Here is a 23972-nt window from a genome sequence, read left to right on the forward strand (position 1 = left end):
TGTGTAAATTGCTGTGCCTCCTTAATATATATATATGTATATCATCTTTATGTTATTTTTGCATTGCAGACACATTTATTGGACTGATGCAGGGACCAATAGAATTGAAGTGGCAAAGATGGATGGACGTTACAGGAAGTGGCTTGTTCACACAGACCTGGACCAGCCTGCTGCCATTGTAGTCAACCCAAAACTTGGGTGAGCACTCTGCACAACTGACTGATAGAGGGAATAGAGCTCTGCCAGGGAAATTATATACATCCAAACCGCTTCTGGAGTTCGGAGTTCAGAGTTCAGTTTGTTTGTCATATGCAGAAGTGCAATCAAATGATTATACAAATCCAGTGTCCACTAGTACTTCTCAATCATACATAATCGCAGAAAAATCAGACTGAACACAAAAAGCCCACAACACAAAACAGCCAAAAACATATAGACGAGGAGAAACATGCAATGCATCGCCCACTCTCCAGAGCCATGTTTTGGCTACCCTGTGCTGGAGATCACACAATTTGCGCAATAAAAAGACTACAATTTATTATTATATTATGATTTTTTATAATATTCTACTCTACAATAACATTTGTTGGGTTTTAAATGGCATCTAGTACATAGTAGAAACTGCCAACCCACCTGTATATACTATGGAATGCTATGTTGTGTACTGTAAATAAATAACACAGGATCTACAGGAACAGGTTGTTTATTCAAGCATTGAATTTTTCAATTTAAATGTATATATAGAATAACAAGGTAAAAAACACAGGGAAAAGTAGAATTCCAGGTTTTCTTTTACTTTTTGGATATTGAAGATAAACAAGCTATTTTAACCCAAAATTAACCTACAAATATAAATTTAGACAAAAATGCTGTTGTTTTATCACAAAAATATAAATCTCAAAAACAGCAAGCCTATAATTCATAGAATAATTCAAGATAACTGAATAATTTAAAGTACCAGTTAGTCTGTTCTGGACTAACTCAAACAAGTAGTCTTAATTATGAGGTTTTTCATTTACAGGAAAACTCAGTTCTGCTATAAAAATAATCTTTTGCAAGCAATTCTGCTGTTTCTTGATCTGCAGAATTTATTTTCCCACATAAAAACTGGCTTAATGGCATGTTCCTTATGAAGGCATTGCTGCTCTCTCTCATTCTTTAAATCCTGGTTGATTTCCCCTAGGGCTTGTTAAATTTCCCTGCACATGCTCACATTATTGTGCAACAGACTGGTGTTCCCAACTGACGTCCCTGCAGAACAAAAGCAAACAAACCAGCCTAATTCACTTTCTTTAGCTCAGCCTTTTGGTTTCTACATATTTAACAGCTTGTATATTTTGAAACTGCTGCTTGAATTTCAGATTTACTGACTCTGTCTGCTACGTATATGCGGTATTTTATTTTAGTGGAGATGATTGTTTTTTTTTTTTGCCATCTTCAATTTATCATACTCAATATCCGGAACTTTTAAGTCAATTTGCATTATGTAGAAGCCATGTCCCTGCCATGGTTTAATTGATTTCACACTACAGTGGGTAACGTTATAATGGGACAGCAGGGTGTGTTTTTAAATCCAACTCCTGATTGTATTCCATCAGATTATTTAGTCTTCTGCTTTCATGATTTAACTCTGGAGGTGGAAGGCCGGCTTGTGAAAACATCACCAAACACAGTTTCGGTCAGCTTCACCAATTACAGCAAACTAACTGTGACTGCCACCAGCTGGTAAAAAGGCCGTTCTTGTGTTTGTCTCAGAGTGATGTACTGGACTGACTGGGGCAGGGAGCCCAGGATTGAGAGTGCCTGGATGGATGGCCAGCACAGAAACGTCCTGGTGGGTGAAGACCTTGGATGGCCCACTGGCCTCTCTGTGGACTATCTCAATGGAGACCGGATCTACTGGAGCGACTCCAAAGAGAACATTATTGAATCTATGAAGGCAGATGGAACTGACAGGAAGATAATTGTATCAGGGGGTAAGATAAAAAGAGACCGGGTTCATTTTAAATATCTTTTTTTTTTTTAAATAACCTTGATATGAGTCTTTTACATTTTAAATGTTTATTATGCTTGCCTCCTGTTTCAAAACATTTGACATTTTGTGAGAGAGGCCTTCACTTAAGTGGATGGCAGGTACACAGGAATAGTTTAAGAAATTCTCAACAGAACAACTTGATAATCACTCCCTCTCCCTCCTCTCCAGATTTCTGTTTCTCTCGTGACACGACAGAGGAAACTTTAAGCTTACATAGCCACCGACTTTTCAAGTCCTCATGTTTGCAAATGTGATGTGTTTAAGGTGCAAACACAGACTTGAAGCGTGCAAGGGCAAATGTGATATTTTGAGTTGTTTGCCTTTAAGCACTGACAGCCTTCCCAATGCTGAACATATATCTAATCCAATTATGTAACACTACAGTATGTTGCACTTTTGTTTTAACATAGACATTGGCAATCCATACAGTCTGGATGTCTTTGAGGGACACATATATTGGACAACAAAGGAAAAAGGTGAAGTCTGGAAGACAAATAAATTTGGAAAGGGAGAAAAAGTGAAGGTGATAACAATAAATCCTTGGCTGACTCAAGTTCGCATCTACCAAGAACATCGATACAACCATTCAGGTGAGAAAATGACACCCCCTACAGTACACATTTACAGTGTAGTCCTTTTTGACTCTGTTTATTGTTCCATATCAAATACATCAATGGCACACATTAAAAAATAGACTCTTTCAATTTAAAACCTACTTTGACGTCATGTAAATTGACAGGCCCACCATGGTGTCATTGTTTTTTGTAAGAAAATAGCAAATAAAAATGGGCCATTCAGCCCCTCTTCTCCATTCATGTAACAATGAGCTTGGATTAATTGCTTCTTGCAGTACATCGTCTGTAACAATTTAGCAAGAAATCTTTTGATCCCTTGCAATTGGTATATTATTATATTACACAAAAAACAGCTAAGTGACTGTTTCCTACATGTTATTGGATTAGTGTAATATGTACACAATTAGATGTTATTATGTGATTTGAATGGCTAGGACTTGTTTAACCTGTATTTTATGTTGAGGGTTATTTGTTTTTTGTAGTTTTGTTTGGTGATCCCAAAGACCAATTGTCACCTTTTGAATGGACAATAAGGTTATATACTGTATATATATTTTCCAGAATGACATGTCTGTTGTGCTGATTTATCCCTGTCCTCTCTCAGTGCCTAATCCCTGTAAAGGGGTCTGCAGTCACCTGTGTTTGCTCCGACCTGGTGGTTACACCTGTGCCTGTCCGCAGGGCTCACAGTTTGCCAGTGGAAATCCCTATGAATGTGATGCAGGTCAACAACTTTCCATTACTAATACTCTCATTTTCCATTTTTTTTTGCAATCTGTTTGATTTATGCTTGGCATCTAATGAATTCATGTTTTGCATGGCTTTCATTTCCACAGCGATTGAAGCTCCACTGACAATGCCCTTTCCATGCAGATGTGTGAACGGTGGAACTTGCTATACTGATGAGAATGGTCTTCCAAAATGCAAGTAAGTTTAGCCACAGCTTCATCAAGATTAGACTAGTGTAACACTACTGGGATATCTAGGTTATACTGGGGAAATTACTTAATGGGGTATCTCCTATGGTCTTTAGTATGCCCAAAATTCTGCAGCTTGTGTGGCCATTAAAAGCACTCTGCATCCGCACATAACTTCTCTATAAATTGTAATAGCTCCCTGGACGGGAGTTAACACTTATACTGGCCATCTGAAAGGGACTGAAATGTCTAACTCCAAGTGATGTTAAGGATTTATTGAATAAGTATATTATGACTTTCAAGCTGAGATCTGCTGATTTCTGCCCTGTAATTGTCCCAAAGACATAGAGGGCAATGGAGCATTCTTTACTGCAAACCCATATCTGAGAAGCCCATTAGAGACTCTGTCAGACCTGTCTTTTCCAAAAAGCTTTTAGAGTATAATTTTGTTTTGCTCTTGGTTTTACGAAGTCATTTTGATGAGCTTTAGATTTTTATTGTTTTTCTACGTCTGCTGTGCATCTTATGAAAAAGGTTTCTTGAAAAGTGCTCTTGGAGTTGTTATTTGTAGTGTTGTTTTATGAAGTCTAATTTGTTTCTCTCGAGCAACAATACTTAATTGCCCAAACCTTTTCAATCTTTCGGAGTGTGTAATTAACCAACAAAGGCATTCTGTGTGACCTAACATGTCTTTTGAATCTGTGTACAGCAGATAATCTCTAATGCTGCTCCTGCCCTGTTAGTTTTGTAACATTATGAACAGTTGCATTATGATAGATTGAGACATCTGGCTGACCTACTCAAAAATTCAGACATTGTGGGCAATGTCATCTTGAAAGGGTTGTTAGAAGCTACGTTTGTGTGTTTTTTTAATCAAATTTTAATTAAGCTCTTATCTATTATTGCCTTAACAGGAGCAAGGTATCTTGCTTTGCAGGCTGAATGCAGATAAAAAGAACAAATTATACATGACAGTAGACTGTGATTTCAATTAATTATTTCTGTTGCTTAAAATGTCTTTCTTCATCCTTAATTGCCGTTTTAACCCTCAATTTTCCTTTCCTCCTTGGGAGACTATTCTGGAACTGATATTCATATGTTCTTTCTATTTTATCTATTGGTTTATAAGGCATCGATTACAAGACGTTGCGACTTTTATTCCTCTAAATCAGGGGTCCCTGTTCCTGGTGCTAGTTGTGCAACCCTGCAGGTGTATCAGGTCTCTTTAAAGCAGCAGCACCTGGAGAGCTGGGAGAATCTGTTAACTGTTCCAATTAAGACAATAATGAGCTGATTCAGATAATTAATTACCCAGCTGGACTGAAAACCTACAGTATAGACACTCTGACCCTCCATGACCAGGATTGGGGACGTCTGCTCTAAATCAGCTCAGGGGATTGACAGTTAAAAGAGCTGAAAGTAAGCACTATCTGAATGTGAGCATTGTAGTTGTTTTCAATGCCCAAGACAAAGTGTGGTCTGGTGGAGGATGCAAATGTAACACTGGTGTAAAGAAATGTTTTCTGCAACTATTCACCTTTCGTTTTTGATTTCAATTTTGAAGACAAATAATTCCAAGTGGCGACGGTAAAAAGCATGCAAGAAATCATGTGCACACTGAAGCAAATGTTTTTATTTGCCTTTATAGGTGTGCTTCTTACTATAGTGGAAGTTACTGTGAACAGGGGACATGGAAAGGAGCCCCCCCAGGAACAGGTAGAATGTCAAACTTCACTTTTGCTTGGATTAATTCGTTCTTCCTGTCTGTTGACAGCTTTAAGGTTATTTAGAAAATATTATCGTGTAGTGCTGGATATTCAAAATAGACAAAAATGATAAGGAACATTTATTTTGCATTTTCTATGCTTTCTACAATGTCCTTTTTTTTTTGTTACTGGCAGGTGATCTCGGGACTGATTTTATTTAAAGCTGTGGTTTTGCACAACTGTGTCCCTTCCATTAATGCTTTAAGACACGTTATGAAATGAGAATCATTCATGTTTTAAAGCATTTACTGAAATGGCCACAAGAAGAAAAACAAATTATAAATTAAATCCCTTATCCACAACTGAAAATGTGAACCCCAGATAGGGGGCTGCTGATGTTTTCCTTTGAGGGGGTTGGGCGGGGAAGGCTGTTGAAATCTTTATCATCGGGAATGTGACACTGGGAGTCTCCTGCTACAATCTGGAGACGGGGCTGATATGTATATCTAGACTGATAGGTGGTTGTGGGAGGAAGAATGGGTGTGAAACGTATTTAGCAGAAGATCATTTCCTTGGCAAGACCAGCTTTTCCTCATGTGATAAGCGAATATTCAAATAATCAAGCAGGATAATGCAAGATGAACAATTTGTACTGCACATTCCCGTTATCTCTTGACCTCATTATCCAGCTCTGAGGTCAGTTCTTTGATTAGGGTTAACTGTAGAAATCCTTTTGAGGACTGACTTCTGTTGACTGCTCTTGAATTCAGAGGAGTTACATACAGTAGACCCTAAAAAAGGGTAGGCTGTTACTTTTAACATCAGGTTTGAAAAGTCTTCCTCTTGAGCGTTACCACTCATTACATTTTTAAATTGGAGGTCAACCACTTTGAGATCTGCAAAGCTTATTACTATTGCAGTACTTTAATACTTCACCTTTCAATAGATTGACCAATAGAAAATGACACAGACACGGGGATCAAAGTCTACAAATTCAGATGTACTTCAGCTTTAATTTAAAACAATTCAGAGATGTCATGGGTTGTGTCATTCTGGCTTGCTATAATTAGTTTAGCAATGTTTTTTAAAAAACTAAAAGTGCTGGGAATTCTTGTGAAAGTAGTATACAATATAATTTCTGAAAAAAAAAGATAAAAAACATAATTGGACTCAGGTCAACTGGAGAACCTACGTGAAGAATTAATTCCATTGAAGAAGGCAGCTGGAGGATTAATACTGTATTCTTACATATAAAAACACTCCCATTGTGTTTGTCTATTTAATAGGACCATGTTAGCGACTTGAGGTTTTCTAACTATGAAACAGAGAGTTTTTCTTCTGTAACAGTGCATCTTCTTGTTCTCCCACAGTCATTGTGTTGCTGGCCGTGATCATAATCCTGCTTATTGGGGCTTTGGCAGCTGGGCTGTTCTTCAATTACAAACGGACTGGCTTGCTTCTTCCACCCCTGCCCAAACTCCCTAGGTAATCTTCTTTCCCTATTTTTTGTTAACCGATTTTATGTTGTGCATGTTTTCAAACGTTTACTTTTGCACAACACTGTTAACTGTATGCAAATGTTAGAAAAAAAAACCTTCAACCACTTTGTCCTCAACGTGCCCAAGATTACTGAGAACAAATTCATGATTGCAGTGACAGCTGCAAATTTCTACTAATTCGGGTTATTATTGATGTTTATTAGTTTTGTTTACTAACTTGAATTACACCACTTTCTTTGTATGTTTTAAACTAGTCAGTGATGGGGCCTATATCGTATTGGATCTAAATCAAATCAACACAATTTATTTTTAAAATAGCGACCTGTAATAATCTGATTGCAAGATAGTGCTTAAATTGCCTTTTTCCACTAGAAGGAAATTAACAGATAACACATTATAAGATTTTGTCATTTTACCCCCCAGCCTAACCACCTCTTCTTATATAGTCAAGATCCATTAACCTGACTTCTGTACTGGTTTATACTGTATGTTGACTTACAGTAAATACATGTACAATATACTGTATGTATCCAGAGGTTGTCCAACATCTGTGAGTGGCTTCATCCATAATTTATTTTCTGCTTGTCTGCTGTCCATATATAAATGTCAGTAGCCAATCAGATACCTGTATGTCATGACAGTACTGATATGTGTTTCATTCTAAAAAGGTTTTTGGTTCTTTACAGCTTGAGCAGCCTGGTGAAGTCTGGTGAGAATGGCAATGGGGTGACATTCCATTCAGGAGACGATGTCACAATGGATCTGGGGCCGCCGGTGGCGCTAGGAGTTTCTGTGATCGACAGAGCTATGCAAATGGTAGTCATTAAATGTGATGTTTTCAGGATGTTTGGTCCTTATCTGCTGTCGCCTTGGCACATAACAGCTAAATCAGCAGCTTTAAAGAGCTGTAAAGGTTGACCTATAAACCACGCATTTGACTTTTGTACCCCTGCTAATAGACTTAGAAGTACATAATTAACAGGGATGGTAAATGGACCGCACAATTCACTAGGTTTGCACTGGTTCAGTAGTTAAGAATCCAATCTTGTGGGTTTCTCTCTACTATGCAGAATAAAACACCATTAGTACATAGAAGTTTGTAGACTTGTTCAACATTGCTTCGTTTTTGAAAAGATGTATTTGTTCTTATAGTTTTGAAATGCTGCCATAAATAGTGTATACAAGCAGTAAAGTATACAATACATACTGCATCCTTTAGGATAGTGTAGTCCTTAAAACCCAAAGAAAAGTAATTATTGTTCCTATTATTGGAAGACATAAAATACTGAAATACATTGAAAATAGATGACACACAAATAATGGATGGTAGAGCAGCCAAACACATTTCTCCGTTGACATGTAGTTTGCCTTAACCAGTAGTGCTACTGCAGTTGACGTCCACAGGATTAGGAAGGATTCAGTGTAAATGTGAGGGAATTAATAGATCACTGAGTGCGCAAGGCTGTCTAGAAACCTGAGTGATTTAGCACTCAGAGTTTAGCTGAGGATAATGCCACAGGGTTTAACATCATATGATTTATATGCTGAAAAAATGCTTTGTGGGCATATATTGTCATTACAGATGCCTCGTTAACTGTATTTAATTGTACATTAACTATAACTAATGTCTGAGTACCAATGTCTTTGGCAGAGCGAAAGCTTCGCAGTGGAAGCAGGAAAGCAGCCCGTCACGTTTGAGAATCCTTTGTATGCGACTACTGCAGGCGCGCCCAATGCTCCTGCGGTCATCCATGCCTCCCAGGTACCCAACGCTTCTCTTCTGTCAGCAGTCCACTCACCTGTTCCTGAATTGTTCTGCCTGGGATATTTTTCATTCGTTTTTACATGTCTCTCTTTGAATAATAATAATCGCTTACACTTACATAGCGCTTTTCTGGACACTCCACTCAAAGCGCTTTACAGGTAATGGGGACTCCCCTCCACCACCACCAATTTGCAGCCCCACCTGGATGAAGCAACAGCAGCCATAGTGCGCCAGAACAGTCACCGCACACCAGCTCTCAGTGGGGAGGAGAACAGAGTGATGAAGCCAATTCATAGATGGGGATTATTAGGAGGCCATGATTGGTAAAGACCAATGGGACTTTTGGCCAGGACACCCTATTCTTTTCGAGAAACACCCTGGGATTATTAATGACCACAGTCAGGATCTTGGCTTTATGTCTTATTTGAAGGATGGCACCTTTTTACAGTATAGTGTCTCCGTCACTATACTGGGGCATTAGGACCCATACAGACCACAGGGTGAGCGCCCCCTGCTGGCCCGCCTGACTCATCATCCAGCAGCAACCTTAGTTTTTCTCAGAAGGTCTCCCATCCAGGTACTGGCCAGGCTCACACCTGCTGAGCTTCAGTGGGGCTGCCAATTGTGAATTCCAGGGTGACGTGGCGGGTCTTTTGACTTCTCTAGGTTACGGTGAATGTGAACTCTGAGCGGACTGAAAAAAGCTTTGATAACCCCACCTATCATGTGGAGCAGCCTGCGGCTGAAGTGGAAGGTCCTTCGGCCAGCAAAGAGACACCACAGGCAAGTATCTGTGAAAGGGCAGCAAAGGAAGACTGGCCGAGTCGCCAACCCTCCCTGCCGATGAACCGATGAATGTGTGGTCAGTTTGTCACCAGTTCAAGGGAATGTCCAGGGGAGAGGAAAACTATAGCCTTGAATTCCATGCTTCTTTTGGTCACTTTTTTGTCCATTAGATGACCTTTCACACAAACAAAAAACACAAAAACAAAGACAACAATACAAGCAATGTCCACCATGGCTTCATAATTCTCTGAAAGCATTCTAAATGGGCTTGCAACCTGTACTATTGGGAGTTGTTTCTGGTGAAAATGTACAGTATTTTACAAATAAACAGACGTACTGTATGTGGAAATCTATTCTTTACTGAAGGAATTAAGCAGAATAAAGTTAAAGGGTACATTAATATTCAACTTAATTCGTTTTAAATTTTTATTTTTTTAATAGGAGTCTAAATGGACTTTCTTCAAGAGAAAGCTGAAACCAAGTACAAATTTTGAAAATCCTGTATACACAGAGGTAAGTAGTTAAAGAAATGTAAAGCTACAAAGTATTCATTGGGTTCATTTAGACTGTCAATTGTTAGGATAATAGTTCAGAAACTATTGCTGAGAATGCTGAGAGCATCAATATACTGAACATCAATATACTGAACATCAAAAGAAACCTATCACTGTTTATCCATGCACATTTTCAGAAAATAATGCATACATATTTTGAATATTGACTATGTATTCTTGATTATAATTTTGATTAATCCTTCATGACTGGCCATGATACACATGGGGAAACTTTGGCTGCATTAATAGATAACTTAGTACGTATGCATAAAAGCAAAAGCACTACTTCAACTCATTAGTGAGAAGGTTCACTGGGCACAGGCGATGCAGTGTTGAAGCCCGGTAAACATCCAGAAAAAAACAACACAAGAAAGAACCGGCGAATCGGTTACCTGCCATTTCTAGTTTGTCTTTGTCCTTCGTCTTTCCTGGAGAACAATGCTTTTGTGTCATCAGTGTGTTGAAAGCTGTATTTGGGTAATTTCCCAGCAGGACAATGTGATTTCTCACGCTGTTCTCATACTCATGCCCTATTACCAGACGTGGTCACACACTACTGAGACCTGTGACTTTTCACAGTAGATCCTCTGTTGATCATCTGTGTTGATAATAAAATGCAATTCTCTTCTCATGTCTGTTCACAATGTCAGTGCACAAGCTACAAAAAAGAAAATATTTTATTTTCCTAATAGCTGTGAGACTTTTGATGCTCGAAATGCAATGAAACATGAATTATCGCACCTACTGAGGTAGCTGAGTTCACAACTCTCTCGTAATACCTATAGAATTGTTTTAGAATTTAAAAATAAAGAAATCATGAACTGTCCAATCTGAATAGTCTGGAACAATTCTTTTCACCATTATTTTATTTTAACTAAACATTTTCAAAAAGCATGCTACCATGCAAAGCTTCTTAGTCTTTCCATCTTCCTTGGTTCCACAGATGCAAAAAGATCAGCCGGAGGGCAGTCCTGAGGACGGAGCTGCTGCTTCTGAACCTTCTCCATTTGCACCACCACAGAAATCTCAAAAGAAAGACCGGCCATCTGCCTTCACGCCCACAGAAGACACTTTCAGAGACACGGCCACTCTCGTCAAAGAAGACAGTGACGTATAACTGTTCAGCAGAGACATCAGAGACAGACTTGCCTTTGCACATAATATATTTTTATATGCAGCCTGTACAAAACTAGATTATTTTCCAAAAAAAAAACTTTATATGAAATTATAATAGCTTACAGAGTGGGGGTCTGTCTTAACATTGCCTTGTTATATTTCTAATGCCAATTCTCATATTTTTTATGATTTTTTATGGTGATGTACTATATGTATATCTTTGCACTGAACCTGCTTAATGTTATAAATATGTTGTATATTTGTAAATTTGTGAAAGATTATGTCAACTTTCTCTGGAAAATACGATCCTGGCAATAGAAGATCTGCTCCATAGTGGTACATGAGCAAGAAAACACAGTTTATGAGTAAAGTACAAACAGCTATAACTGTAAAAAAATAACAGTAGCTTGGATTAATCTAAATAATGAAACAGTCTTTAACAAAGATGAAGATTAATGCATTTCATCTTTAATGTTTATATACCTCATACCTAGGCTGAGAAACAAAACAAAGACATAAAACTGGGATCTTGTTGTCTGTTCTTGAGAATTGTAAGTCAGAATATTATTTCTTTCACTTTCAAAGGACAAACAGGAAATGTTTTTAAATCCACCTCAGATTAGTACTTTAGCCTAATATTTCCATTGAAATGCTTAAACGAACAAAAGGTTTCTGCAATATCATGGAAATTTAACATTGCAGTGCAGTTCACAGAAACTCAGGACTGTAGATCACACAGTCTGTTGTAGATGGTGCATTAGGTAAGTTATTCAACATTTTGACCGGTGTTACAAATCACTTTACATATAAATAAATTAAATGAATAAATGATTGGATGGGAAAGGCCTTCAAGGGTAGGAAAGGACATAAAGCAATAGTTTCATAGATATCTCTTAGCACTAATCCGGGACTAGTGCAAACTGGGGGCCTGTTGTTTATGAGTTTGTGAGTGACATCAGACATCAGCACTGAGAACATTCTTTAAAATGAATTATGAAACACTATAAATTGTTCCTTTTTATTGAGATTTGCCATCATATCTCAAGTCATCACCACTGAAAATAAAAAAAAAATGCTGTTAGCATTCATTTCATGCACAGACAGTATCTTTTCTTGTGAGCAATACATAAACAGGCCCACTCCTTTGCAATTTTCCATATTTCTGCAGTTTTTGCCTTGTCAAACAGTTTTCCTGCTCCAAACATTTCAGTTCTGTTTTCAAGGATCACCATTTTGTATTCTAATTACAAGAAGAATAAAATAAAACACCTTGCACCCATACAGTATGTAGAATACTTTTTGGATGAAGTTGTGAGACACATTTAATATGCCTAAATATACTTGTAGATGAAAAGAACAGGAACTGGAAAAAATGCTGCTGCTGAAACAAATCTAATAAATGTGTTATTTTATCAATACCTGATTTTGTTATTGTTTTGTAAATGTGCATTTACTACAAAGGCAACAGAACAGAATCATTAGAAAAGGTGTTAATTAATATTATAGACTGGTGGTTTTATTGAATAATCATTATGCAAATTGTCTAAATTATTTTTAATGAGTATGATTAAAAGTACGACATATTAAATTACCTAGTATTTTCTTCATACTTGTGCAATGGATACAATGGACCATACTCAATACATTTAAATGATTTAGCAGTACGTAAACAAACTTCATGCTAAACAACAAATATATTTTTGTAAAGTTTCATGCATTTTCATAGGGTTGTAAAAAGTAACAATGGATAAATATTCATGAGGTAAATCATTTTGGGGAACAATTAGTATGATTTTAACCCGATGTGCAGCTTCATACAGCTGAAGGCATTTATAGTATTGTAATAAGATTTGAAGGTTAGACAAACAATATTAATATTCCTGATGAAAATAATCCACATTTTACATAAACGTAAATCCACATTACAGAAAGTAATCCAAATTTTTATCAAATATTTTTATTGATTTTTTAAACCAAGAAAAAAACATATTGTATATTACAGGACATATAAATTGTTTTTGCAGTGTTTCATCTGAGCATAATTAATGAAAAGGAAAAATATAATCTCCTTTCCATGTTCCTCCTAAATCATCACTCACAAAAAGTGAAACAAAAGAAAAACCAGGAGACACAAAAAGAACATAGCAAAATACTAGCTTCTCTGTCTTTTGTATATAATCATGTGTATTACCGGTTCTTACATCTGTTCTTTAATCCACATTTTTTAACCAAACGTGTCAAATGTTGCAAACAATTATATGTTCAGAAGTTATTGTATTCTTACACTGAATCCTACACTCTTATCATTTGAATTCACTCTGGAGTTCTTCATTTTGACAATTTTTTTAAAGAGTGGCACAGTGGTTAGCATTACTGCCTTGTAGCGCTAGGGCCCTGGGTTCAATTCCGGTTCTAGGGTGCTGTCTGTGTGGAGTTTGTATGTTCTCCCTGTTTGTGTTGGTTTCCTCCCACAGTCCAAACACAGTGTCTTTCCTGTGTTGTGCTCTTTTCAAAAACCCTTTGGCATGGATTGTGTGAAGTCACAGCTTGCACTTGTTTTTTGTTCTGCACGGGCTTGGGAAAATGCCTGGGTAACACCTTGGTAAAATATGGCACTTTGTGAACTTGGTATACTGAGCTTTTGGTTTATTTACTAGAACGTTCCAATGAGATCAAGAAGGTTGTATATTAAACCCAACAAAGTAAACACACATATTTTTCACCCAGTATAAAGATAAAGATATGTGGATTTGAAACCTAGATCTCTGTTTTGGTCAGGTTTTGGAAACATCCACCTGATTTGTCTGCACAATTTTGCCTTTTGGACTCGGCAGAAGGGCACTTATCAGGGAATCTGAAACAAAGGAGGGCCCGTAAGAAAGAGGAAGCCAGAGAAGTTTGGCGTCCCAGCCTACTCCGTATCGTGTTCTGGGGTATCGGGCTGTCAGGGCATGCTCCATGCAATTAGTGACTTTGGAGATGTCAGAACTGCAAAGCAATTTCATTGAAATACTTTGGGCTTTCACATCTAGGACAGAAGATCAAGAAAAAAATATTAGTGTTACTCAAAGTGCATTTTTTATAAAATGAAGAGGCCTGAGTGATTTGCCTTGAGAGAATGTCATGAATGCCTCTTAAACGTTAAAAGATAGAAGACATTTAGATAAAGCAACAGCATAAACACAGTTGTGTTTTATTCTCCACTCCCAAAAGCTCTTATGCTAATAGAACTCACTGTGCTGAAATGAGCCCAGTAACTGCCAGAAACACTAAAATCTCTTACCTACAAAACATCTACACTGACAGTGGCTGGTCTTGTAACAAATAATGCTTAGAATAAATTGTATAGAACTGATTCTGAAAAGAGACAGTTTGGGCAAAACAGAAAATGAAGACACAAAAGACCTTCTGAGAAATGCAGTTTGGTTACTAGCAGACTGTAGAAAAGAAATTTGTTATTTGCTTTAATTTTGAAGTTATGGTTACATCCTTTTTACTTACACTCTTCATAATATTTGTCCCCGTAAGAGTCCTTGACCTCAGAGGGGAGACAATTCCAGAGCCGCAGAAGATCTCTCTCAATCACTTCTAGACTTGTCAAACCCGTCTTGAAAAAACCAGGCTCTATGATACTGACGTTGATATCAAAATGATACATGTCTCTCCTATTGAAGTGGAAAAAAAGCACACATTTCTTAAAGGCTTAAAACTATTAATTCTACAGGTAAAATATGAACAGATGGAAAATCTACTTTAAATGGAAGTTATTAAATGAAGTTCAGGAGGAATAACAACGACAAGTCAAGCTCACAAAGCTGTTTATATAACCATCATTTTTCTAAACTAGCTACTGTACATATACTGAACTCAAACGTTACTCTTTGCATCCATCTCAAGCATCCCTCCTCTTTCCCATCTCCACCTTGCAGCTGCCCCTGGGTTCACTCAGTCTGATTGGGGTTTGAGTCTCCTCATCCTATGGTCTGGAGGCGACCCATTAACCAAGCAGGTTAAGCCAAACCTATCTCATCAAGACGTATTCCAAGGATTCACAACAAAACATTCGATTCTTCGACCCAGTGACAATTTACTTTTCACAGTAGGGCACTTATTGCACGATGCTGCAATGTGTAACTATCATTTACTGAATCGTTGCTTCAGTTACTTCTTTTATAGCTTCAATATTAATTGTTCCTTTATGTGACCAGTTGATCACATTTACAGTTTGGCTTTCCGGCATTATCGTGGAAACAAATAGAAGTATGTGTCTTAAGATTCTTTTTTAAAAAGCCGTCTGCTGTACCTCAGGCTGTCTGAAAAGGACTCCACACCCCACTTCGACAAACAGTACCCGCCGCCAGTCATAGCCAGTCTGCCCATGACGCTGCCCACATTCACCACCCTGCCTCGGGCTTTCTTCACAAGCGGCAGGAACTTCAGCGTCACTTCGATCAGACCCATCAGATTGATGTCAAGGACATTTTTAAAATCTTCCACCTGCATCCAGTCGGTCGGACCAATCGGTGAGGCTACGCCTGCATTGTTTACCAACCCCCAGAGGCCTGACGCAAAAGACAACAAAGAGAAACGTTACATAAAAACTCTCTGTACTAATAAGTGTCCAAACCCTAGCCAGAGTACAAGCTAAAAACAGACAGTTTTATTGTTTTATTGATTGTATTATTATATAAAACAAACTGTAAAGGAAATGAAACATTGTGTGAGCACTTAATATTTCTTTGAAGTAAATGAAATATCTTTAACGGGATGAAAGAAACCCAGCAAGGAAAAGACCTTTAACAGTTTCTCGACAATAAGTAATCCAATACTAATAAATATCTCAAGGAACTTGAATGGAAAACTTTCAAACACCAGTGAAACTTATAATTAATGTCAAAAGGCACTTTACAGTAAATGAAACCTGATGTAATCCAGATTAAATCCCTGAATGGGAAATGATGCAATGCCCATTACCGTCGTGCTTAAACAAATTAATCTTGTAAATGACTAGGACTGCTGGACAGACGTGCCGTGTCTGGGGCATAGTACCTGATGAATATGCTTCAGGGCAGGGTCATTCTGGCACTTGTGTATAGCCAATCGGATTTGTACACAGAGCACAGTTTATTTTTATGATTCAGGTTTTCACATTGTTGTAATAACCTTTTCTAAACTAGGTTGGCATTGCTAGGTAGAAGAATCACCGAACGTACCAAAGAAGCCTATTCCTTTTAGACTGCTATAAAAAATAGATAATAGAATAGGCACAGCCACAAAACAGTTGTACTGTACGTAAAACCAAACATATAATCACAACTACTGCACAGAACGTTTCTTAAATATATTTTACGTTCTCGCTTATTCCTGGTCAGTTGATTTAATTTTTTCTCCAGTCTTTTCAGTCTTCATTGGTTTGTGACTGTTGTGATAAAGGGAGTGAAGGCTGTAAACGGGCCTTGTACAGTACTGTATATTGAGGAGTACTCCTGTTAAGGATACTATAAAAAAGTAAATCCACTTTGCTTACTAGGGTAGTTTACAAACCTATAGTAAGCGTTGTTTGTAACATAACTAGTTGACCACGGAAACAGTTTAAAGAGCTGTATTGTATTGCAGTTCAAAGGAAAGCTCAGTTTATCATTGATGACCCCTCCTGGTCTCTTCATTCCCATTTCCAACTGCTACCTTCAGGGAGGTGTTTTAGAATGCCTGTGGCCAAGAAAAATATATACAAGAAATCCTTTATTCCCTGTGCAGTTGGTATATGAAACACAGCTAAGTGACTGTTTCCTGTATGGAGCTATTGGAAAAGGTGTAATGCTCCTGTAATATGGACAGAGCAAGATGTGTGCAAATGTACTGATGAACTTCTAGGACTATCGTTTGTTTGTAATGTGTTTTTATTTCATGTTGAGTGTTATTTCTTTTTTGTAGTTTTGTATGGTCATGCCAAACACCTATTTCTACCCTGTTGGACTGACAATAATGTTACACCTTATCTTAAGTGGCTGTTAACAGAAGAACAAGAATATTGAGCAAAATTAGACTAAGGCATGACAACTCAAGTTAAGAAAACTAAAGTTTAAAAGTGTACTTATAGTAGAATTCCATATAATGAGATTTGATTGCTGTCCTTAGCAATAGTTGGTCTTATGATTTGTTCATTTGTCGTATCCTTTAGAGTAAGGACACTGCAGATAAATTAACTTACAGGTATGCCCCTGCTTCAATTAACCTGTTGCTGCAAGTGTGGCAGGTAGCTTAGGAGTGGGCATATTTATAACTGTCTGGACTGCAGGAATCTCCTCTTTATCTTTCCCAGTGCTTGACTCTGACTTGCACACTATCTCCACCTACCTCGCTCTACAACCTCAGCCCGCACATACTCCAGAGCTCTCTCAATGCTCGCGCTGTCAGTAACATTGAGCAGGAGCGTCTTCAGTCTGGGGGAGGCTGCGGCTCGGAGGTCTTCAGCCCCCTTCTCTGTCAGGCATGTGGCTATGACACCGAAGCCTCGGTGGTCGAGCTGTCTGGCCAGCAGATTCCCAAAGCCAGAATCACAGCCCGTCACCAAGACGCTTTTCTGGTCAACGTGATCGATCTTCAGGGAATCCCTTATGTACCAGACAGCGAACAGGATGAGAGAGGAAACCAAGATGCTAGAGAGGACTGGGTTAGAAATGACGGCCTGAAAAGAAAACACAACTATTTAGTGTTCTATAAAAACACTGGAATTTGAAGATGCCATACCCAGTGCTTTTAAATTCAAATGTCAGAGAACATACTTAGCATAGAATTTTGCATTCACATAAATATCCTAATGTTATTCAATTCTATGTTCATATGTAACTAATACAAAATATAAAACTGCTGAACTTTAAGTTACAACCCTTGGAAATGTATTACTTCATATACTGTACAGTTGTAGGACAGGAAATCTTCACCAGTAATACTGTAAATGCCCAGTTAAGAAAAAAGAAAAAATACCTTGTACTTTGAAATCTTGATACCAACTGAATCAATTTCTGTTTATTACTGGTCAGTACTTTTTTGTAATCTGACTGCAGGTTTCTGCTCTATGTATGACTGTTCCTTAGTGCTTTTTTTGTTGAATCCATATTGTAAAATGTCACATGATTCAGTAAAACTGTATGTTTTCTAAGAAACACTAGAAGGGGTTTCCTCATACAAAATGACAAAGTCACCTTTAGAAATGTGTTATTGTGACTCACCTGAATGAAATTATCGAGACAACTCTCATCTTCAGCTATCTAAAAATAAACACAACATGGTCAAAGCTCAGTCCGGGGCTATACTGTATACTGTATCTGATAATTCTTAAAACTGCTAATGTAGATATAAATATCCTTATGATAAAACAAATCCAATACAGATATTCCATAATATTAAGTACAGGCATTTTCACATAAACTAAGTGAATGTTGAATTACTGTACTGTATAACATTACTTACCTCATTTTTAGAAGGAATGTCTTCATCCATTGCTTTTATAAAGCTGCTGTAAATGACTGTGCTGTGAGGTCTGTGAAGTCTGTGCTCAGCAAATAGAATGTAGGGTATTAAATATCCCAAGGCTTTCATTATTATCCCTGCCTGTAAACTGGAGTAGGATCTTCATCTTCCCAGCTAATCCTATTATGCCAGTTTAAACCACTACTTCAAGTAAAGAGTGTGTCAGCTGCTTTCAGGAAAACTTTGCAGAAATAGACTGCAAAGAGCACAGGCTCCACTGCAAAACACTAAAGTTCAAATGTTTATATGCCCCCTATATACTGTAATGATTAGTTTAAATATTACCTTACTTACAGTATAGTCAAGTGTGATAACATGTCCGGGTTCATAATACAGTATAATCCCTGTAATAATGAAGGTCAAGACATACTACTGGCTGCTAATTCTTTATTTTCTTGTGAGACTGTTTTGATAGTTCACTTTAGAGTTAACCAGAGCTAAAAGAGTTCTTACATTAATTTAATAATTATAAGATAATATAATAATAATACAAGATAATGTTGGATACAATTCTTCATAGACTACATCAATCATCAACATATCTCACTCCTCCTGTGTTTTCTGGATCTATTTGATGTCTGTTATAGGAACATCCTTCTGACTGGGAAGACCTGTCACTTTGTACAGTACAGACAATTCCTTTGTTCCGAATCTTTAACCAATTTATTTTTATTTTTAAAAATCTAAATGAGGTTTTATCTTAGATTTAGAAAGCTAGCATTCTGACTGTGGAACATTAGATTTCCCTGCATAATGCTTTATTTTGTGTACACATGGGTTGAATTGCCTGTCTCTTTTAGGCTTGAGGGGATGTCTAATCCCTGACACAGTGTCTTTCTGTGGCTTCTCTTCTGCAACCTTCAGATTATGCTCCCCTGTTTCCATGCCTCTATATAGGCCCAGTGGGCCCTATTTGTAAGGCGTCCAGACCTTGGGGAAGAAATAGCAGCCACAGGCTTTCTCCTGGCTATTGTGGGCCCGTCTTGTGTTAGCGCCGCGGTGAAAGGCAAGTGTAAAATCAGCAGCTTTTGAAATGAACTGCAAAACGTGAATGAAGCAGGGAAATCTCTCAGCGATTCAGCACAGGAGAAAAGAAACACTTTCACCTAAAGCGCAGCCTCCAGAGCTACTCCATGCGCCTCAAGGAGCTCAGTGCTTTTTGTCATTCCAGATGGCTGGCCCTCGCTGTCAGCTTTGGGTGCCGGCATTCAGCGCAAAGTGACAGCATCACAAAGCTCGGAGAGGGCGCAGTCAGACAGTAATTAAAACGTCACAACAAAGGAGCGGAGCCTGCTGGAAGTGGTCCAAAATGAGAACACAGTTGTTAGCCTTCCATTGGCAAGGCAAGTGGCTTAGACACTCAAGGCCCTCAAACACCAGGGCGGAGAAAAGCAAACAGCAGGTGGGATGAAATCCTCACCGATAAGTGCCCGTGGTGCTTTAGGTACTGAAAGGAAGGCATAGTTGAAAGGAACAGGGAAAAACAGTGTATCTTAAAAAAAACAACAACTGTCAAAATAGTAATAATAATGGATGCCTCGTTTTCTCTAATGAAATAAGTGACTTGATAAATATATCCATCTAATAAATGGGTTAGTGGAATTCACGGACTTGAGGAAAATAAAAACAACCACAAAATGTCCGTTTAACCGCAAAACGACCTTCTTCTTACTGCAGATTTCTTGTTGATATGTCCTGACTTTGCTCTTCTAGTTCTTCAATCGCAGTGGCATGTTCTTTCTGGTCCTTTCCGCCACTCCTTCGGCTGTGCTGTTTACATGGTTAGAGAGCGCACCCTACTGGGGAAACGTGGAACTGGAACATGTTTGAAGGCCGTACACAAGGCTGCCAAAAGGCACAAGTTCCTAGTATTTTAACACGAGCGTATTAGGCATACAGTATTTAGTTCACTTAAAACCTGCTTTTTAGTACTCGAGCTGTGTGTTGTTCTGTCAATATTTTTAAATGTCTCTGCGCCTACTTTAAGAATTGTCTGTTTCTCCCAAATTATTTTTAATGCGTATTTTTTTTGTTTTGCATTGAAAATTCTATTATTATGTTTGATGCTTTGATGAACCAACACCACAAATGTGAAAAGAAATGGAATGTGTGATTATTTGTCAGTTTCCGTGTTGGGAAGGACAGGTCTCTTGATACTGATTTCCTTAAGTATGTGTTTTCATTAATCGGTGGACTTTCGTACTTTTGTCCTAATTATACACAGTCTTAGAAAGTTGACATTCCTAATCATCCAGAGATCTATTCAAGATGAAGACAATGATTAATGTGATCTGAAAAGCAGAACTGCGCTGCATCCTGGTTCAGTTCTTTTCACAATACGGTACTGAATGTGTTCTGAAACATGCCAGCAGAGGGCGCGCGTGTGCCACGATAAAGGAGGTACAGCATGCATTTTAACCCGCTGTGAAAATGTAGCTTTCTGCATTAAGATAGTACTGCTTTATGTAACTCTACACTGAATTATAAATTGGACAGCACATCCGTAACAGTTAATATAAGAATCAAACTAAAACTTCACACTAAAAAGGTATTGATTTAATAATCCACATTCACAACGAGTATGAAAGCGCACGCAAAAATAGACCCGGAACTAAACTATTGTCTATATAAACAAAATAAAGCCTACCATGGTCTACTTGGTCAAAATCTTCTTGTGTTGTACCAATGAACACGGCTGATGTTCCTTGTATCTCTTGTTTTTCAGTAACTCCGTTCCACACTTTCCCACTGTTATTACCAAACAGGCATGGGAATTGTTTTCCGTCTAAAGGAGGCAAAATTTCACTAAAAGAAATCTCTCAATACTTCGATACAAATGTAGTCTAGATCCCACCCCTATCTTATCTTCTGCCTCTGAAATGCCAATGTTTTTTTGAAATGAAAAAAATGATATTACTATGTACTTCTGCCTCAGGAGGAGTCTGTGCAGTTGTCTTTGTCCATTCCAAACATTTTGCTGGTCATGCTCTTCTCAGAAGAAAGAGGCCTAGTGTTTTTATGGAGAATGATATGTTTATGTACATAAAAGCACTTTTCATTCTATCCTTATCTGTGTGCCATGAAAACAAAGGTCTGTTTATCTGAACAGTCTAGAAACTTACAATATTGTTGAACTATATTCTTCATTTTAAGCATTTTTTTAAAAAAAGCTTAATTTGAATGCCCTGCTTTTAATGAGCCTACTGTACCTATGAATATATTACAGTTTATATAGAAGTCTCTAACACATAAATATTCAATTTGTGCAATTTTCTTAGGATGAATGTTTGGTTGACTTTGAGATGCCATGTAAGAATACCAGAAAAAGAATAAGCACATACCTGTAGCAATAGGTCTTTAAATTGTTGGCTTAATTTAATCAGATCAGAATTTGGCTACCAAAGTTTCCATTGCACTGTTTTAAAGAATATCAATGTCAAACCTGGTATCCTGACAAGATTGTACTACCGGTTTGTTAACTTTGGCTTCCCTAAATTGAGTTTCACCTAATAGGGAGGAAGTCGAACCCTAATCTTGTCCGCACACATCCGCCTACCTGCGTATGAATATCACACTCCTTGCTTACTCACTTACACATCTACTTTTCACGTCAGATAGGCTGTCGTGCTCCTCAGTTTGGTGGATTACACCATTCAATGTCACTGTGCCTGACCTTGATTGACTGCACTGCTGAGAATTCGGTCGGTGAAGCAATTTTTCACTTCTGCTCCTGATCTGCTGTGCAGTGCTCTGCTCTGCACGTAAGGCCTGCTACGTGAGAGCTGCACTTCAAGTAGTTCATAAAGTGGGTCCCCTCCTATGTGCAGAGCACTATGGCATGTTTTGACATGAAAAGCACTATACAAACGCAAGCAATTAATTATGATACGATGATAATGACAGTGGGCCTTAGTTTTATTAAATTATTGAATAGTACCAGTCATAACCTAATATGTCCAAATACTGATTGAAAATGTATGTTTCTTCATACCTGATGAGACACTGGCACACATACTGTAATAGATCTCTGTGAACAGTACTTAGTGTGTTCCCCTGAACTTATCAAATGAGGCCTTTAAGGGGGGCAGAATGTTTGCTAAACATTAGCAGTGCCTACAACGGCTAATATCCTGATTATCATGTCAGAGCAGAAGGACTTTCACCTCACGTTTATCACAAATAGTGAGGCAATAAAAAATGCACTTCTCTGTCAGTTAAGCAGGGAAACTACTAGAGTAAAAAAAGAACAATAAATACACAAACATTAACACAATACAATAGTATGCAGACAAAACACAGCATGTGACATATAATTAACTGATAAGTCCACCAAAAATGTACTGTGGCTGTGTTAGACTTGGCAGCTCAGATATTTACTGTACATATTTTAAATGAAAGACAAGATTTGCAGAATGTTGAATATTGTAGGTATGCTATTTAGAATTTCTAGTTGTTAGTAATAAAAAAATAGAATCAAGGAATTTAAATTTGTATCCGGAATTTATGGAATCATTTTTGATTCCAAGAAATAAATTATGTTTAAAAAGAAGACAGCCAAGCCATATTTCTGTTACTCTACAGTTTTTACCTTAAAATACATTTAAAGTTTTCAACAAGTGAACACACCTTCCAAATTGCTTTGTTTCTGTATTACATTGATGTTACAGTTTTCTTGCTTCGAAAACAGAACTTAACATTTCAAAATTGTTAGTGAAAAAGATCATTTTATATACTGTACGTATTTATAGTTTTTTTTTTCATTTAACTGGTACTGTATATTTTCATTACCATAGTATAATTGTGGCTATTTAGGATCTGCTTATTTCAAAGATCTACTCTGTAATTCTTATCAATTGCATTTTTCCATCTCATATATTCAAATGATGTTATTATGTAGCTGAGCAACATTTTTTACCATGAATTTCTGTCTTTTGTTTTAATTAAAATTAAAGTAGCAACATGCTACTGATTTGCCTGTACTATTCTAGTCTTTCACAAATGTATTTCTAATTGTTTATGTTTTCCCTTTCAGTAAAGCTTTATTAAAGCTCTTTTTTGAGTATTCAGTTTTTTCATTGGTATTGAATATATATTGAAGCTATATTGAATATATATATATATTGAATAAGGAAGAGTTCAGAGTTTGAAAAATGTAAATGGTAAATTTCAAGATCAGGTTAAGCTGGCACTATGGTGCATTTTATACTGTATTTTAGTGAATCCACCTGTATTTTTATGTCAAAGTTCTGAAAGGAAAATACAGGATGATTTGTGTATGCTCAAAACACTGGATACAAATTATTTAACTTAATAGTATTAAAAAATTAATAAAAAATAAAAAAAACAGAATCATTTATGAAGAGGACAGAGTGGGAAACTGTGTCTGAGCTACATAGGAACAATTGGTTCATTTATTTTTAGTGATCTGTAAAACCCTAATTAAGAAGGAGAACAGATGTGATTTCTTTTACGATTTTGTTTGCTTT

At 37.4% G+C, this 23972-nt stretch overlaps 2 protein-coding genes across 4 annotated transcripts in view; one reads left to right on the top strand and one right to left on the bottom strand.

Moving 5' to 3' along the window:
• The window catches only part of lrp2a (low density lipoprotein receptor-related protein 2a), a 77743-nt gene extending 65372 nt beyond the window's left edge, over positions 1-12371 (top strand). For both annotated transcript variants that reach the window (XM_088605381.1, XM_088605382.1), the window contains 12 exons: positions 70-198; positions 1756-1976; positions 2446-2625; positions 3215-3334; positions 3447-3537; positions 5176-5243; positions 6604-6718; positions 7419-7548; positions 8384-8494; positions 9164-9280; positions 9725-9796; positions 10781-12371. In XM_088605381.1, coding sequence (XP_088461507.1) covers positions 70-198; positions 1756-1976; positions 2446-2625; positions 3215-3334; positions 3447-3537; positions 5176-5243; positions 6604-6718; positions 7419-7548; positions 8384-8494; positions 9164-9280; positions 9725-9796; positions 10781-10954 — 1528 coding nt within the window. In that variant the 3' untranslated portion in view covers positions 10955-12371. The remainder of the gene's footprint in view (positions 1-69; positions 199-1755; positions 1977-2445; positions 2626-3214; positions 3335-3446; positions 3538-5175; positions 5244-6603; positions 6719-7418; positions 7549-8383; positions 8495-9163; positions 9281-9724; positions 9797-10780) is intronic.
• Positions 12372-12894: 523 nt separating this feature from the next.
• rdh1 (retinol dehydrogenase 1) lies at positions 12895-21696 on the bottom strand. 2 transcript variants are annotated; one of them, XM_088605384.1, is made up of 6 exons: positions 21134-21696; positions 18186-18224; positions 17311-17641; positions 15257-15515; positions 14455-14618; positions 12895-13981 (listed from the first exon to the last, which is right to left on the bottom strand). In XM_088605384.1, exons 1-6 carry the CDS (start codon positions 21134-21136, stop codon positions 13728-13730), a joined length of 1050 nt encoding a protein of 349 aa, XP_088461510.1. In that variant the 5' UTR covers positions 21137-21696; the 3' UTR covers positions 12895-13727. The 2 variants fall into 2 exon arrangements, with proteins under 2 accessions (XP_088461510.1, XP_088461509.1); XM_088605383.1 differs by lacking the exon at positions 21134-21696 and adding an exon at positions 18427-21116.
• Between the last annotated feature and the right edge of the window lie 2276 nt (positions 21697-23972).

The sequence above is a fragment of the Lepisosteus platostomus genome, chromosome 14, assembly GCF_059453375.1.
Source record: "Lepisosteus platostomus isolate fLepPlt1 chromosome 14, fLepPlt1.hap1, whole genome shotgun sequence".
NCBI lineage: Eukaryota > Metazoa > Chordata > Actinopteri > Semionotiformes > Lepisosteidae > Lepisosteus > Lepisosteus platostomus.

What these genes read in the sequence shown, in the direction of transcription:
- rdh1 (XM_088605383.1), bottom strand. Translation starts at nt 18,555, where the DNA reads ATGAAAGCCTTGGGATATTTAATACCCTACATTCTATTTGCTGAGCAC. An exon ending in GTCTCGATAATTTCATTCAG is followed by an intron (nt 17,642 to 18,185) that starts GTGAGTCACAAT and finishes TTTTCTTTTCAG; the next exon opens with GCCGTCATTTCTAACCCAGT. An exon ending in TCCTTTTCAGACAGCCTGAG is followed by an intron (nt 14,619 to 15,256) that starts GTACAGCAGACG and finishes CCACTTCAATAG; the next exon opens with GAGAGACATGTATCATTTTG.